At 39.8% G+C, this 15,385-nt stretch overlaps 1 protein-coding gene across 3 annotated transcripts in view; it reads right to left on the bottom strand.

Annotated features, from left to right (window-relative positions):
- khdrbs3 (KH domain containing, RNA binding, signal transduction associated 3) overlaps positions 1 to 15,055 on the bottom strand; it is a 151,700-nt gene extending 136,645 nt beyond the window's left edge. The window contains exons 1-2 of one of the 3 annotated variants that reach the window (XM_084920196.1): positions 14,573 to 14,672; positions 11,240 to 11,656 (exon numbers count right to left, since the gene is read on the bottom strand). In XM_084920196.1, the coding sequence (XP_084776322.1) occupies positions 11,240 to 11,279 (40 nt within the window). In that variant the 5' untranslated portion in view covers positions 11,280 to 11,656; positions 14,573 to 14,672. Of the gene's footprint in view, positions 1 to 11,239; positions 11,657 to 14,572 lie in introns of all 3 variants that reach the window. The other 2 variants (XR_014799300.1, XM_084920195.1) reach the window with 2 other exon arrangements.
- Positions 15,056 to 15,385: the final 330 nt, after the last annotated feature.

Here is a 15,385-nt window from a genome sequence, read left to right as displayed (position 1 = left end):
GAAGCTAATCCAGTGCAATCCTCTCTATAGAGGTGCCAACCACACAAAACGACATAAATAAAGAATAGAGTGAGAAAGGGAAGCAGTGGCTGTCGTGGGGAGATCAAGGTGAGGCAGGGGCATAGAAAGAGCTCCTGCAAGTTCACAAAAAAGAAAAAAAGGGGAGAAAAAAGCTCCAAAGTTAAACATAAACTATAATAGAGCAGTTTAGTGCAAAAGAAAAAACTGGGCTGAAAATATATCTGATTCTCTAGTGCATCTCAAAGTAAAATAAAACACTCACGCGATAAAAGGATGTTTCCGAGCGTGCAGAATGTGTTTGCACAGCTTCCATAGCGTCAAAAATGAATAAGCGATGACTTTGCAGCACACCGGTCCTTTGAGGGAGTGGGAAATCACACTTATCTTTCATCGTATCAGTAACGACAAAAGATTTTGTTGGGGATGCGCAGTGCCACCCTTTTAAGCTTTTAAAACTGTATTTCAGATGGAGAAGATGAGATATAGCATGAAAGCAGGAGTCAACAACAGTGGACGTGGACTTTTTTAAAAAATTGAATTTTATCACTAACACATCAACAGCAGCACTCTATATCATAACTGCGTTTTTTTCTATTCCCACTCCCATTTCATTGCACTCACCACCCCCACCAGATTGCATTTTGCCTTTTGTAAGTGACTTTGGTACAATCCCCTTACAAATAACCTTTCCCCAGGGGAAAGAGGCTCTTACTTTTTCTACAGCCCTGCCAACCCTCTCCTTCTTTTATATCCCCATCCCTCTTTGTCTCTCAGCCTCAGGCACAGCAAACAGATTGATACAGTCTGGGAGTTTCTACTGCTTTTCAAACTAATCCAATGTAATCCTGGTCTGTCTGCGTCCTGTCTTGGACACCGCTGTGGATCACGTTATCATCCAATAAAATTTTGATTAATGATCTCTATATATGTGATGTGTGAAAGCTGAAATCTAGGCTGCACTGTTAAGGTGATGAAACAAGCTTCTCAGCATCAGTTCTGCAATAAGAGATCTAAACTGGCCGGTCTAGATGAACACTTTATTTTCTCTTGGCACGATGGGGACAGCCAATCATGATAGAAGGCATGGACCGATACAATTTTTTTTACAACATTAAATATTTTACATATCAGTGAAATCATACACAAGAATGGGAGCAAGATAAATTAAATGAAAATGTATTCATAATACTCGCCTAATGTTTTGGTTTGTGCTTCATTCCAGCACATTGTGAGTCTTTGCTGCACTTTGCTGTGATTTGAATGTAGTGCGCCTTTTCTGCTCTCAGTGTAGAACCCCGCACACACAGAGTGGAGCAGGCAAGAAAATTACACAAATGGCAAGTAAAACAATCTGTTCATTTTCCTCATGCTGCTGAACTGAACAGATACTGTATATTCAATTGTGACATATATTATCTGACAATGACAGACTAACACGCAGTCTAACAGTTTGCGTCAGACCAATATTTCATGCAAATATTGAATCAGTGCATCTTTAATCACATCAGCTATATATATCATACTAAGACTGCACATATGAAAATAAAAAGAATCAGTGTAAGGAGCCATGTAGTTAACGCTCCAACGTAGCAGCAGAGTGTGGATGATGTGGATGATGGTTGCTGCTGCATATGTACTAGGGCTGCCACAAACGATTATTTTGATAATCGACTAGTCACCGATTATTTTTGCAATTTGTCGACTAATCACATCATGCGTCCATTGGACATAAAACGTACAGCTTATTGCACCAGCATGCATCTGCTCTTATATAACTATCATTAGCTTACAGCTTTAAGTGTTTAAGGTCTGTGCTAACTAAAAATAAAAACAAGATGTTAGTTTATTAAATTTTAATGAAATTTGCAGATTGTTTCGGTGGAGTTTAATAAACGCAGCCGTCTGCTCGTTGATATCTAAAATATAACAGGACACCGGAGTATATTCTCGAGCATCTCACACTTCTCATAACCAGTTGTCTGCTTGACGTTTATTCAGCTGTGTAAAAACTATAACTTTAATCTCAGCCAAACCGATTTACTCAGGAACAAATAAAATACTGAAAAAAGCCAAACAATAACATTTTTAAGTTGTCTAAGTGACTTATATATCATGTTTAACCTGAGTAGCGAAAGACAGCAGTTTTATTGCACCAATACCTGTATCTAAAATTTTAAACCATACCCAGTGCTGTCAAGGACCTAGCAACACACACCTATGACTGATCTTCTAACCAGAGAGGTGGAATATCTGCTTACAGCATACTGCTGCCTAAACAAGTGCGCTTTGCATTATTTAAGCAGCTCTGACTGTCCGCTTTAATTGAGTCTCCTCTTGGACAGCCTTCCTAGTAGACAGCTCAAGGCAGGCCCTCAGCAAGGTATGCAAGCCGGTCGAGGAGGAAAACGCACATTTCTGTGGCATGTGAAATATGAATGCAGCGTTTAGACCTGAGGAGCGTGTTCAACATGGAAATTTGACAGTCTCAACATTAAATCAACAAACTGAGCCCACGGCAAGCTTTGCGCCAGGTGGAGACTGTATTCTGTGAAATGTGGTGATGAGATTGTGTGGACAATGATAGAGATGCAAGGAGAGCCCAATGAGCCAAAAGCTGGAGAGGAATCATGCAATTATTAAGCACTGTGGCGTGGAATGAGCAAAAAAAGTGCCCAGAAAAGCCACAGCCCATAAGCTACAACAGGAATGCTCTTAGTATTGGACAGTGATGCTAAAACGATGCCTATTGGTAACGGCTTTAACCTCCTAGGACCTGGCGTCCACATATGTGGACATCACATTTTGGGTTATTTAGACCAAAATAGGGCCTGATATCCACTTACGAGGATGTTATACTGCTACTGTTCTATCAAACTTTTAAACAAATATCCTCATATGTGGCTCTTATTTTTCATAAAAACAAAAATAAGGTAAAAAGAAAAAATCTGGTAATTCTTTGTTTTTACATTCATTGGGCCCCAATATGTCCAAATATCAAAGAGAAATTAAAAATGCATGCTGTGGAAGAGTTCAGGTCTTAGGGGGTTAAAAACAAAAAAATACAAAAAATAACAAAAAATTAACAAAAAAATAAACAAATAAAGCTCTTTAGTACATTAGTTAATGTTATAAACAAAATTATAACTTTCCCCCAAAAAAAGTAAAAGAACAAAATGTGCACAACTAAAAAAATGAGACTACAAAAAAAATATTTATGCCAAAAATGCTCATTTTAAGTAATCTGATTACAGGTGACTTTTGCGTGTTATATAAGCACAATTTAAAATGTTATATTACATGGTCAAATACAGGTTTTTTGCTTACTATACATTTAGTTTTTACCAAGCATATTTTTCTTAAATAAATAATTGTTTAAACAAGTAAACCTTTGATTTTATAAATTTAAGATACATCTTACTCAAAATTGTTGCTTTATGTTTATGGAGCCAAATAATTTTGGCTCTTTTTTTTCTGATATTCATGGTATTTAGTACTTACTTGAGAATTACTTGCTAAGCGTACACTGTATTGTGCACATCAAGCAACCATGGCATTAACATCAGTTGCAGTCTTGTTTCTGTAGTGCACGTAAATATAAATAATTCTTATTTATCTTTTTACCTAACTGGTAGTTTATGATGGGCATATACTGAAAATGGCAAATGGAATATGAAGTATAACTGGCACATTGGTACACATGTGGTACATTGTAAAACCAAAACAGTGAGCTGAAAGCCACTAAAAGGCCCCATTTAGCTAGAGGAAACTACAGATAAGTGACATTTCTCATTGGGTTCATCACTTTAAGCAATTCCGTTTTCATTACATACTTTTGCCATGGTTTTCTTCCAGGCCTTTAATGACATATATCAGCGGTCCCTAACCTTTTTTGCGCCACCAACCAGTTTATGTCTGACAATATTTTCACGGACCGGTCATTAAGGAGTCATGGAGAAAAAGACAAAATAAAACCAGTACTGGTACCAAAAAAAAGAAGACTTATTCATAACACACAGGAAAAGACCCAGGGAAACTGAGTTGACAATAAAAACGCTAAAAAAATAACGCTAAAAACCGATAAAGACAATCACATAAAGATAATCCCACCCGAGCCTAGGGGTGGGCCATAGAAACGATATACAATAGAAACGATATAAATTTGGCCAACGATAGAGATTTTGACTATACCGCTCTATAGCGCATGTTGATGATGTCATCAAGCGGCACCTGTTTTGGTCGAAAGCATCGCAATGGCTACAACTATTATCATCTGCAAATTATGGCGGTCGACAGTCATAGCAAAGAGATGAAGCACTTTTGAAATATGGGGAAAGCGAAAAACTGCGCTTCCTCCACTTCCGTAACATTGATTCATTAATGTTGAATTCTCTCGCAGCTGTTCTGTTCCCATGTTGTTGCAGTATATTAATAACTAACCTTGTATTGTGGATGAATAATCTCAGTTGTTCTCCTGACTGAAGTTTGCCCCGTGTATAGCGTCCTGCTATGCGATTGCATTTGTCCCTGACCACCAGAATCCCTCACGTTAACTTTTATCGAGTGGAAGAAAGGTTGGCGTTCATCCTCCAGCTTCACTGTGCTAATGTTATGCTAACATAGCTGTGTCGCTAGCAATCACGTAGCACAACATTATATACCAGGAAGTCCAACTTCAGTAACCCCTCAAACGCCACTGCTGTTTGGTTTTCTGTCTTCATTTATGTTGGAAGTGGTAGCAGAGCTGTACGTTTTAATTAGTTTCAAAAATCTCTCAGTCAGAACATGGTATGTCATGTTTAGGTGTAAACTAGCGAGCTAACTTCCTGTTAACTTCCAACTCCGTTAAATTTAATAATTTCTGTTTTCATGGATGCCTGGAAGTTAAACTTAATTGTTACACCTGGTAAAGATTTTATTAAAGATTAAGGAATTTAGACCGTTTTTAACTCTCAGTGTTCGTTTGACTTTGGGACCTGAAGGGACGGAGTTTTGGACCCAGATTACTCCGTGAAGCTCCTCACTACGGCAGCCGTAATGCTCTGACAATCCATCAAGCAGTGCAGCTCACCAAAGTTGTACTAAAACATTTTTTAGCAGATTTCTGCACGCCAAAATCGGTTCGAGGTCAGTAAGCACAACCAGAATTCATACATAAGGCACACTCTCGATTTTTGAGAAAATTAGAGGATTTTAAGTGTGCCTTATAGTGTGGAAAATACGTTATACAGAAGAAAAGAATATATCGCGATATATATTGTTACCGCACTTGCTTCAAATTATACCGCGATATGAATTTTAGGCCATATCGCCCAGCCCTACCCGAGCCTCAACTCGGGTATCAAACGACTCAGTACTGTTCCATGGCCCGGGGGTTTGGGACCGCGGACATACATAATAATTATTATTAATATTATTGTGCAAGACAGGTGGTTTAATCACTAGCTCCTCTACTCTATATGTTGAATGAATCTTAAGGCAACCATTTTTTACCCCTTCAAGGGGGTAAACACACACATATATTTTTTATATATAAAAAATATATGTGTGTGTTCTTAAGCAGTAGAAGCTACATATTTGTACCATATTTGTAAAAGAACATTGCAATAATTTAATAAAATTGCATGACCTGTGAGAATTGCAAACTATTAAATATAAGAAGTTTTTAGTTTTTCTGGTAAATTTCTCATATAAAAAACAGCTAATGAGCAGCTCTGATACACTCATTTATAATTGTGTAGGAGTGTGCTCTATAGCTCATGAGTTACACTTTGAGATTTGTATTTGTTAGTCAACAATGTGTTATTTGTCCTTTGAAAACACACAAAGCCTAGCTCTAAAGAGAAAATATACGCCCACATGTATGGAATGAAAAATTAAATTCCACATACACCAGTATGTGGCTGAGAATAACGAAGCCCTATGTAAATATGTGCTTAATAAAAACACATCAACTTCTACCAGAAGAAGATATATATAACATATAATACAGAAAAGTTTAGTCATTTAAATTAAAAGGTGCTAATGGAATTGTAACATTGGGAAGTATACATTTATATGTATTGTTGTGAATTTTAAAATGGATGCATTTTCTAACAGCCATTCATACACAATACACACTTTTGGAAACAGAGACACAGTAAAAGTCAATTTCTGTCTCTACAGTTGTCTACACTAATACTTAAGAGTTGGGCCTTAACTATGTGCACCACGTTGAAGGCCCAAAACAGATACATATACATATATTCATACTTCTTTGCAAATGTTGCCTCATTTTAAGGATTTTAAGGTTTACTACCAGTCTGTGTGTGGCCAAATAAGTTAAAATACTAACTTTACTTTTAGATTTTAAGGTTTTACTAAATTTAAAGTAGATAAAAAACATTTAATATGTTTTAAGAAGTATCTAACTCTGTATCTGTCTTTAATATTGGTGGTGACTGCTGGGTTTTCTCTGGTAGTCAGGTTCCTCCCACAGGAGTGTGCTTTATTGCTTATGAGTTTTTTTTTATTTGTTAGTCAAACGCTGTTTTTTTTCTTTCGAAACTCACAAAGTCTAGCTTTAAAGAGGGAGAAATCCGCCTACATCGTTGGAACACAAAATCTAATTCCACATATATATCAGTAGGTGACTGAGAATAAAAACAGGACTTGATAAATATGGGCTTAATGAAAACGCATTAACATCTATCAGTCTTCCTCATGAAGGCAAAAAAGAAGCTATATGTATTAAAGGTGGATTAAAAACAGCAGGTTGCTAATGGAAATGTTGCATTGTGAAGCAAATATGTATTGTTATGAATTCTAAAATGGACACATTTTCTTGCACACACTCATACTTCATATACTCACTCAGAGATAAGGATGCAGGAAAAATCCATTTGTGTACCTACAGGAATAATCTACATGATTACTGACTGAATAAAATAATGACATGAATAATTATTGGACCTTAAGGTAACTATGTGCACCGTTTTAAACGTCCAAAAGGTTCATATATATGTTACCAGGCAGTAAAAGATACATATTTGCACCTAGAAGTGAAAGTATGTATCCTTTACAACACCAGGAAACATCCAAAGGACAAAAATTTTTCTCTAAGAATTTAAGATTTGTTCTCCTGTCCTCTCACAGGGCAAAGATGTACATGTTAGGTAAGTATTCCCCAAATCTATTGTGGGTTCAGATACAAAATAAAGCTTTGAGGAGTCAGTAAAGTTAGAAAGGCCACATACATACCTACCCAACTCAAGAAATTACCTGAATAGGTACCCCTATGTCACCCTTTGTAAAGGGTCTTCTTGTTAAAATAAGTACCCCCTCAAAAGGATACAATAGACATACCTAAGGACAGAATATGCTTTGAGCACTCAGAAAAGTGTTTTATGATTGCAGTCTATTTACCATTCTAATTGATAACTAGTGATTGTGTTTGTTTACATGTACCAGTGTGACTCTATAACTTGAGTAACATTAACATATTCCAGGTTTTACATTTTAACTGTATTAAAGCTCATCAGGTGCAGCTTCGAAGTGGCTCATTACTGCTGCCCTAATGAGCGAGAACATGCATTTCACATTAGCGGAGAAATCAAGGAAAATATGTGATCCGTCACGCCTGCAAACAAGCAGGATTTTGGAAATAGCCGGGGTGTGCCTGCGTTCGTCCTGGCCTACATTTCACCCCTGGATTCCAGTGGGAGCTGCTGCGAAGCAGGAGACGGCGCTCCGCAAACAGCCCTCAGCCACGGCAACGCTCTGCAGACTCGTCTGCATGCAAAGCCAGTTTCTGGAGCTCCGCTTTTCTGCTCACTTACAGTTCACTTGCGAGTTCACTACATCTGTGGGTCAGATCACCGGTCAGGTCCCGGCCTCAGACAGATTCAGTGCTGTGGCTGCGCCTTCACCTCCACCTCGCTGTGTGGCTCAGCGTGTCGGCCCGCCGCAGATCCGCAGATCATTATCGCTATCAAGTACTGTTTCCCCAACAAAATGATATCTCTGCCTTTGATGCTATGCCAAAGCTTATTTCTGCACACTTCTGGGCATTGTATCCCACAGACTGCTCTCACTCAGGACACAAAATCAAGCATGGCTAAAAATACCCCCTGTTCTTCTGATGAGATGGAAATGTATGAATTAACAATAGAAGCATCATGTCTGAATTAAGGTTACTTTCCCACACCTGCTCATTTTTTGCAGATGTTCTGTGTGTGTGTGTGTGTGTGTGTGTGTGTGTGTGTGTGTGTGTGTGTGTGTGTGTGTGTGTGTGTGTGTGTTCGTTGCTGTTAGGGATTTTTTTTTGATGGGGAAGCTAGCTCAGGCTGTTAAAGTAATCCAAACATTGTGCCAGGCTCCCGCTGTGGACTATCCAATTAAAAAAAGCATCTTATGTGTGGGACTGAGGTTACAATGTCCAAACTGGGCCAGAGGTCCTGAAAGATTCAGAGCGGGCTGCACGCAGCTCTGCAGACACATCCTGAACAAACAGAATACATCTGTTGCAAGGAGACACTTGTTTACAACTAGAAACCCACACAAAAACATGACTGTCTGTCCTTTGAAGCACAGCAAATTTTGTTTCAATGATCTTTAATAATCAAAGGTGTACACAAAAAGTTTGTATCCTCTGCCTGATATTGTGGAGGACTGCAAAAATGCCACGGTGGGTGGTACAACTCCAAGGTGATCAAGGCTGTCAGCTTTACCTCCTTTTAATATTTAGCTCATCAGTGTGCATCGAGGCTGCAACGTCAAACGAGAGCTGAAAAATCTTTGAATCTCTCGCATTTTCGTCACATAGTCTACCACCTCACTTTAGAGCCAAACAAAATGAGTTGACAGCGAGGAGCTAATCAGGAGTAGAGTAACACCTACACGCAGAAAAAAAGCTTACATTTCCAAAAGCATTATCAACAAGACTGTCAATAATGTGTCTTTAAAGTTGTCCTCTTTTTTTCTCTATGCTTTTATGTAACTTTCTTTTTGAATTTTGTTGTCATGGCTTGTGTTTGGTTTAAGACATCTATCTGTAACACTTTTCTCTACTCCATCAAAAACAAGTAAGTAAAGGTTCATCCAATATTCCTTTTCTTTGTTGATGCTGTGCTATTAAAAAGACAAGGCCTGGTCATTTGTAAAGAAGTTTGCACTCATTTCCATTATTATTACTATTAATATGTAGAATTTGTAGACAGGGGAGGATTTCTAGGACCTCATGCTTTATAGTTTCCATAGCCCTGACCAATCACATTTGAGCAGGCTTTGCTGCAAGCAGGTAACTGGCCTATCGGACATCATGTGGCCTTTAACTTATCTAATTTTGCTAATTTGGCAAAGCAGCTGATGAGTTCCCAGACTGAGTTTAAACAAATATAAAATGTATTAACATATCATATGTGCTAACCATAACTCTAATACACTTTGGGAGAGCAGCACCAACATTAGCAAATGGTGCTTTGCAATATCAAACTGAAAAAAATACAAGAATCCAAATTATCTGTTGAGATTATTTAAAATATAACACTAAATGTTATATTTAGCTACAGCTCAGGTGGTAGAGCAGGTCATCTACTGATCGGAAGGTTGGTGGTTTGATTCCTGGCTTCCCCTAGTCTGCATGCCAAATATCCTTGGGCAAGATACTAACCCCAAATTGCTCTCCGGTGCATCCATCGGAGTATGAATGTGTGTGAATGTTAGCTATAAAGCACTTAGAAAAATGTGCTTGTGTGAATGGGTGAATGCACAAGTTGGGTGAATGCACAAGTTGTGTAAAGCGCTTTGAGTGCTCAGATGAGTAGAAAAGCACTATATAAGAACCAGTCCATTTACCATTTACCATTCAGGGCATTTATTTTTTTTACATAGTTTAACAATATCATTCACATCATAACATATCTCAAAAGCTTCTGTGTTAATTACAGTTAGACGTGTCCACAACATAGACAGCATATGCAAGGTAAACTGTCAATAAAATCCATAGAACTGCACAGTTAGGTTTGAAAACTCTTCCATAATTTGAGGTCTGCACTTTTGACACAATTTGAAACAGAGAGTCAGTGGGACTGTGTCTTGCTGCTACATCATCTTAAATCAGTCATGTGATTTGGCCATTTGTTGACTCCCGAGACTTAATTATAAAATGTCTCATTAATCCTAACCTTTTAATATGTGTATATTCACATGCTAACCTTGTTGTAACTAGGGTTTCTACAACAAGCAAAGCCAAACAGACCTCAGCTGACCTGTGCTGCATCTATCCACTGGGAATTCCCGGTTCACAACAGGTGGAAAGAAACCCAGCCTCAGAGCTAGTCTACGCCTAGTGCCAGTCCCAAGATCGGATAAATAGGATGGTTGCACGAGGAAGGGCCTCCTGTCTAAAAATGTGTGCCAAATCCATTGGATCCATCAACTGTGGCAATCCCTTGGAAAAAGCTTCCCAACGCCCCCCACCTCTTTCTCCTCCTGTTTGCACAGGGACTGTAGCTGCTGGTCTCTCTGCACTACCACACAATTAAGAATTAACAATTGCATCGCACTTCATGAATCCTGTACAACACTGTATCAAGCCCCTTCTCCCTTTATAGTCACCAGGGTCTGGCAACTTTTCTAATGGAAAGACAGTGGCTCCTAAAATTTATTTTTACACTCTAAATTTATTTTCCTGTATTCTATGTGCATTACTACAGTGACTGTAAGCTAGGCTTCCAGACCTGCAGGTGATGTACAGCTGAACACTGCACCTGAACGCCTCCTGTGCAGACCCACGCAGAGCACCAGAGCTGCTGCTCTGCTAACATTCTGCACGCTGTGGAGACACACACGGCTTAAAGCAGATTCATTTCCCCCAAGTCAGCAAACAGTCCCACCTTTATCTATTATTTTACCGCACATTACTTCTTAGATGCTTTGATGTCATCACTCGGGTAGCATGGCTTGCTAGATTTCTCCAATTTGCATCTCCACTGAGTGAAGAGAACAATAAAAGCCTTGTTCACTAAGGGGAACAAAGCACACAGTGGATCACATCAAATATGAATGGAAGCGAAGTAGAATTCCACTAATAATGTGAAATTTAAGATTGTTTCTAAGATCCTGGATGAACTTTTGCTCTCAAAACAACTAGTTAAATTCACAATGGAAATAACAATTTTTTACAGTCGAGATTTCATGTTAATAACAGACGCACTTCCTGCCACATGAGGTGTTTTCATACCTGGAAGCACTTCATTAGTATGCTGCTGAGGATTTTTCATTCCAGGCAGACTGTTAGTCCTGCTTGTCTCTTGTTTTGGCTTAAGATATTCCTCCAGCTCCAAGAGCCTGATGCTGCCTGTATGCGGCTTGTCACAGGGGGAAGAGATACACTCCTTGCTGGAGAGGAGCTTTGCGAATGGCTCAAACTTATCAAAGCAGTCCGCCCCGTCCCCGAGCTTCCAATACAATGCCCCCTAATTTTTCCTGAATGGAAGTCTCTCCAGACCCGGAGTAATCTCATATTCGCCGTGTGCACGCAGTAACTCCAGTTACTCCGGCTCTGTTCCCTGCATCCCCTGCCAATTGCATAATCAAGTCCAGAACTCATCAGCAAGATGGCAGAAGAAGTGCTCTATTAAGCCGCATCGTGTTCCATCTGTTGTGTAAGAGAGAGATAACAGTATTTACAGTTTTGGAGTTGTGGCAGACTGTTTCGGCCAAATTTTGTGCACCGCAGAGTACCGCTTACTTCATAAAATGTCACGGATTAATTCTGCCACTGCGACAGCGTCCAAGTGCAATCTTTGCCCTCGACGGAAATATCGCCAACTAACTTTATTGGAAGTACTACATTAAGAACTTGTTGTACAATATTTTACTTCACACTCTTTTTTTTTTTAATTTCTTTTTTGGCATATCCTGGCCCATACTTTAAGTATTCACTCACTTTTATTCCATTCTGGTAAGATATTTGCTAGAACTCTACAGAAGGACCTGCCATGTGGATAAAGGTCTTTAAGAGAGAGTCTGTCACAGAGGTGGCTGGTAAGTGTCTTTCAACTAGCGTTAAGGATTCGGTGCTGCCATCTTCCCTCTATCAGCAAGGGAAATGAGTGTTGTTAGAAAAAAAAATCTAACCTAGATCTGAAAAGGAGCTGATAACCAAAAGTGCTGAGTGAAACAAAGGCTTATCTGCCTTACTGAGTGGAATGAATTTACCTTACTGTACATGAATCAGCTCAATGAAAAATGCTGCTTTTTCAAATAAGACCCAATGGTTGATATTGTGAGGCCTCCAAAATATACAGACCTAACAGAGGACAGTTACTCTGTTAGTCTAGAGTCACTTCTGTTTACATTTCACTATATATAAAAAAGGAGATCAAAGCCTTTTGGCTCTTGCATTTTTCATTGTCTACCTTCCAGTAAAGAATGTGCCACACTTTTAAACCAGTCACTTTCATCAGTAGGCTGTGAGACAGAGCAGCGGCAGTGGAATAGTTTTATTTATAATATTGTGCAAAAACTTGTTAAAACAGAAAGTCAGTCACAGAGTTTGTGCTTTACACTGTGCTATCTATATTTTTAATATTTAGGAGCATGTATAGGAGTGTAATAGAAGTATAATTGCTTCATTTTTCTGTGTACACTACTGTCCTTGCAGAACCTTGTAGAAAAACAAGGTGCAACACTCACTGGACTGTTAACAGGACATGGAATATTTAACACACCTGACTTTTACATAAAACCACCATGTTTTTATTACGATTTACTCCGAAAAGAATTTAAGCAAACTGACCTAAAGAAAAGTTAGTTAACCTAAAGTTAATCCCATCCAAGTTCTTTATTTTGGATGTGCCGTACTTAAGGACGAGTCAAGACCTTGACATCTCTCATTTTAAGTTAGATACCCATTACACAACCTCAATACAGTAATCTTTATAGTACATACAGTCAGAAAATGTTGGCATAAAGGACCCATATTTAACTAAGTGTTTACATCGTGTGTTAAGAGACAGCTTGTGTTCATATCCCCCCCACACTGCAGCACATTTGAACAATATTAACAATGATCATCTCAGTCATAGTGGCCCATTAACAGCTCAATCTTTACACTGTTCTCGCACACGCAAACACTGGGAGCCGCAATGCACATCTACACTAATCAATCTTTGTCCTCAACACAACTAAAACAACCAAGGCAACAGCACAAATTTAGAGATTTGAACGCAAAAGTGAAAGCTCAAACAAGTATGCACAACTATACTCTTCACTAGGTGTGCAAAACAGATGGAAAACTCAAAATAATTAAGTACATTTTAAACACCTGCATACATTACATTAAAGAGCCTATTTTAAATTAAGGGCCCACCCATTAACTGCTTTCCTGATTTCCCTTTTCCTGTCATTTTCAGATCACTTTACATGCTCTTTTATATTGGCTCAAACAACCAGGGATCAAAATAACCTGTAAACTGATCGTAACTATGGCAAACTCCAGCATCTTAACACCATTAAACTTGATTCGTGCCTGGCTTTGTTCTGAGCCCCAGCGAACCCTTTTAACCCTGAGATCCCCCAAGTTTGCGAGACAGCGAGTACAACTGGCGCAGCTGTCGGCATAAAAAGAGCTGGAATTCAACAGAATTAGTTACAACCCAGAAGGACTGCTTACAGACCCGGGCTCCTTGTCTCGTCTGTTACCTGTAAAGGCACCAACAGCCTGCTCGACTCTCGAACAAAGCCCGTGAGTGCTGCTTGAAGGATGCACTTGGCTGCTGTAAAAGCGCACTCCTTAGAGCTCAGGAGTCTCCAGAAAGTGTTTGCGAGAGAAAAAAAAGGGGGGGAACCCTGACAGCTTCAAAGCAGGACCCTGTGCAGCGGATTAATTAAAGCGTCTGCATGCGAGCGCTTTTGTCGCTCCATCCACACACACACACACACACAGCATTTCAGTCACGTCCGTGTCTTCAAAGTGGGAAACACTTCTATCTGAATAAAGAGCGATTATTCCTGCGCTGGCACCACAGCTCACACATGTCAGCACGGGGATAGAGATGAGGGCAGCGTGTAAACTGAGATGTCATTCCGTTCCTTTCACGAACTGCAGGCTAGCATTTCACGGTATGCCATCAGAAAAAGAAAAAAATATATAGGATATTCAGATATTCACTTTACCGGCATTTTCCCCGGCTTTATGACATATCATATCCACTAATTGCAAGCTAATTAAGACGAGCTGAAATGTCATCATTCACACCAAGGCTTGGCCAATTTAAAGGTTTGAAGGTGCAGTGTTTAGTCTCTCCTGCCATATTTTCTTCACTACTGGAGGCTAAAGCACAGTGTGAGCATGAAAACTTGGCAAAAACAGCCCTGTTGCTAAAAAGGACCTCGCTGTGCTAGTGTGACCAAGGGAAAATTTGTAAGTACCTCTTATTTTTAACTCAAAAGTGGGCGGACTGCTGATGTCGTGTAGCCTGGAGACCAAACGTTAAAAACTAAAAGTTCTTACTAAACATTTTTCGCGCAGCTCAAGTGTTTACTTCAGTGTTTATCCACGGACGCTTACCTTGATCCAGTAGCCGCAGGGAGTGCTGAAAAGACGGATCCAGCGTGTCCTTCTCTGCCATGAGCTCCGGTAAGTACTTTTCGCTCCCCATCTTGTCCTGCGCTGCTTTCTGGGCTTCCAGCTACACTGCTCAAACGCAATTCAAGAAAAGATAAAAACAAAAACTTGCTCGGCGTCCAGAAGGCTCCAAGTTGGGAATATTTGTGTGGGGGGAGGAAAAAACGCGGGCTCTAATGTCATCCGCGCTCGCGCTAGAAGAGCATTTCCCGGTCCTCGCGGAACACACACACACACTCTCTCTCTCTCTCTTTCGCACGCGCGTGCGCGCACACACACACAGTGAGCGTTTAAATTTGAACGGTAGGTTTTATCCCATCCAAGCAGAAGGCAAAGCCCAGCTACGCATTACACCCGGAGCGGTCCTCTCCTCTGTGGGTGAAGGGGCTCTTTGAAGCTCCCTCTGTTGTATCCAGAACTGAACCGAGGCGGAGGCAGTGATTGGTCGCCGCGCGCTCACGTAGCGGGTGGAAGGGGGCGGAGCGACACTTGGGAGCTGTCCGCGGTGCTGAGTCCCGTCATTACCATATCATTATCATAAAATCACCATAAAGAGTGGCAATTGAGAAACACCCAACTAAAGCAAACACTCCAAGAGTAAGAGTGTGTTTTGTTCTGTGCAATGTAAATAATGCACATTACTTCCACTACAGCTTATTACACTCTTTACACCCCTTTATTTTTCAAGATACACAGCACAATTTTCAATGAGTAAAAAGATGCTATTAGCATAATAAGTTTGTGTTTGAGCACTGG

The sequence above is a fragment of the Perissodus microlepis genome, chromosome 22, assembly GCF_051167445.1.
Source record: "Perissodus microlepis isolate ML-2025 ecotype Zambia chromosome 22, ASM5116744v1, whole genome shotgun sequence".
Taxonomy (NCBI): domain Eukaryota; kingdom Metazoa; phylum Chordata; class Actinopteri; order Cichliformes; family Cichlidae; genus Perissodus; species Perissodus microlepis.
Note: the sequence above shows the minus strand (reverse complement) of the source record. Positions and strands in the feature narration are given on the sequence as shown.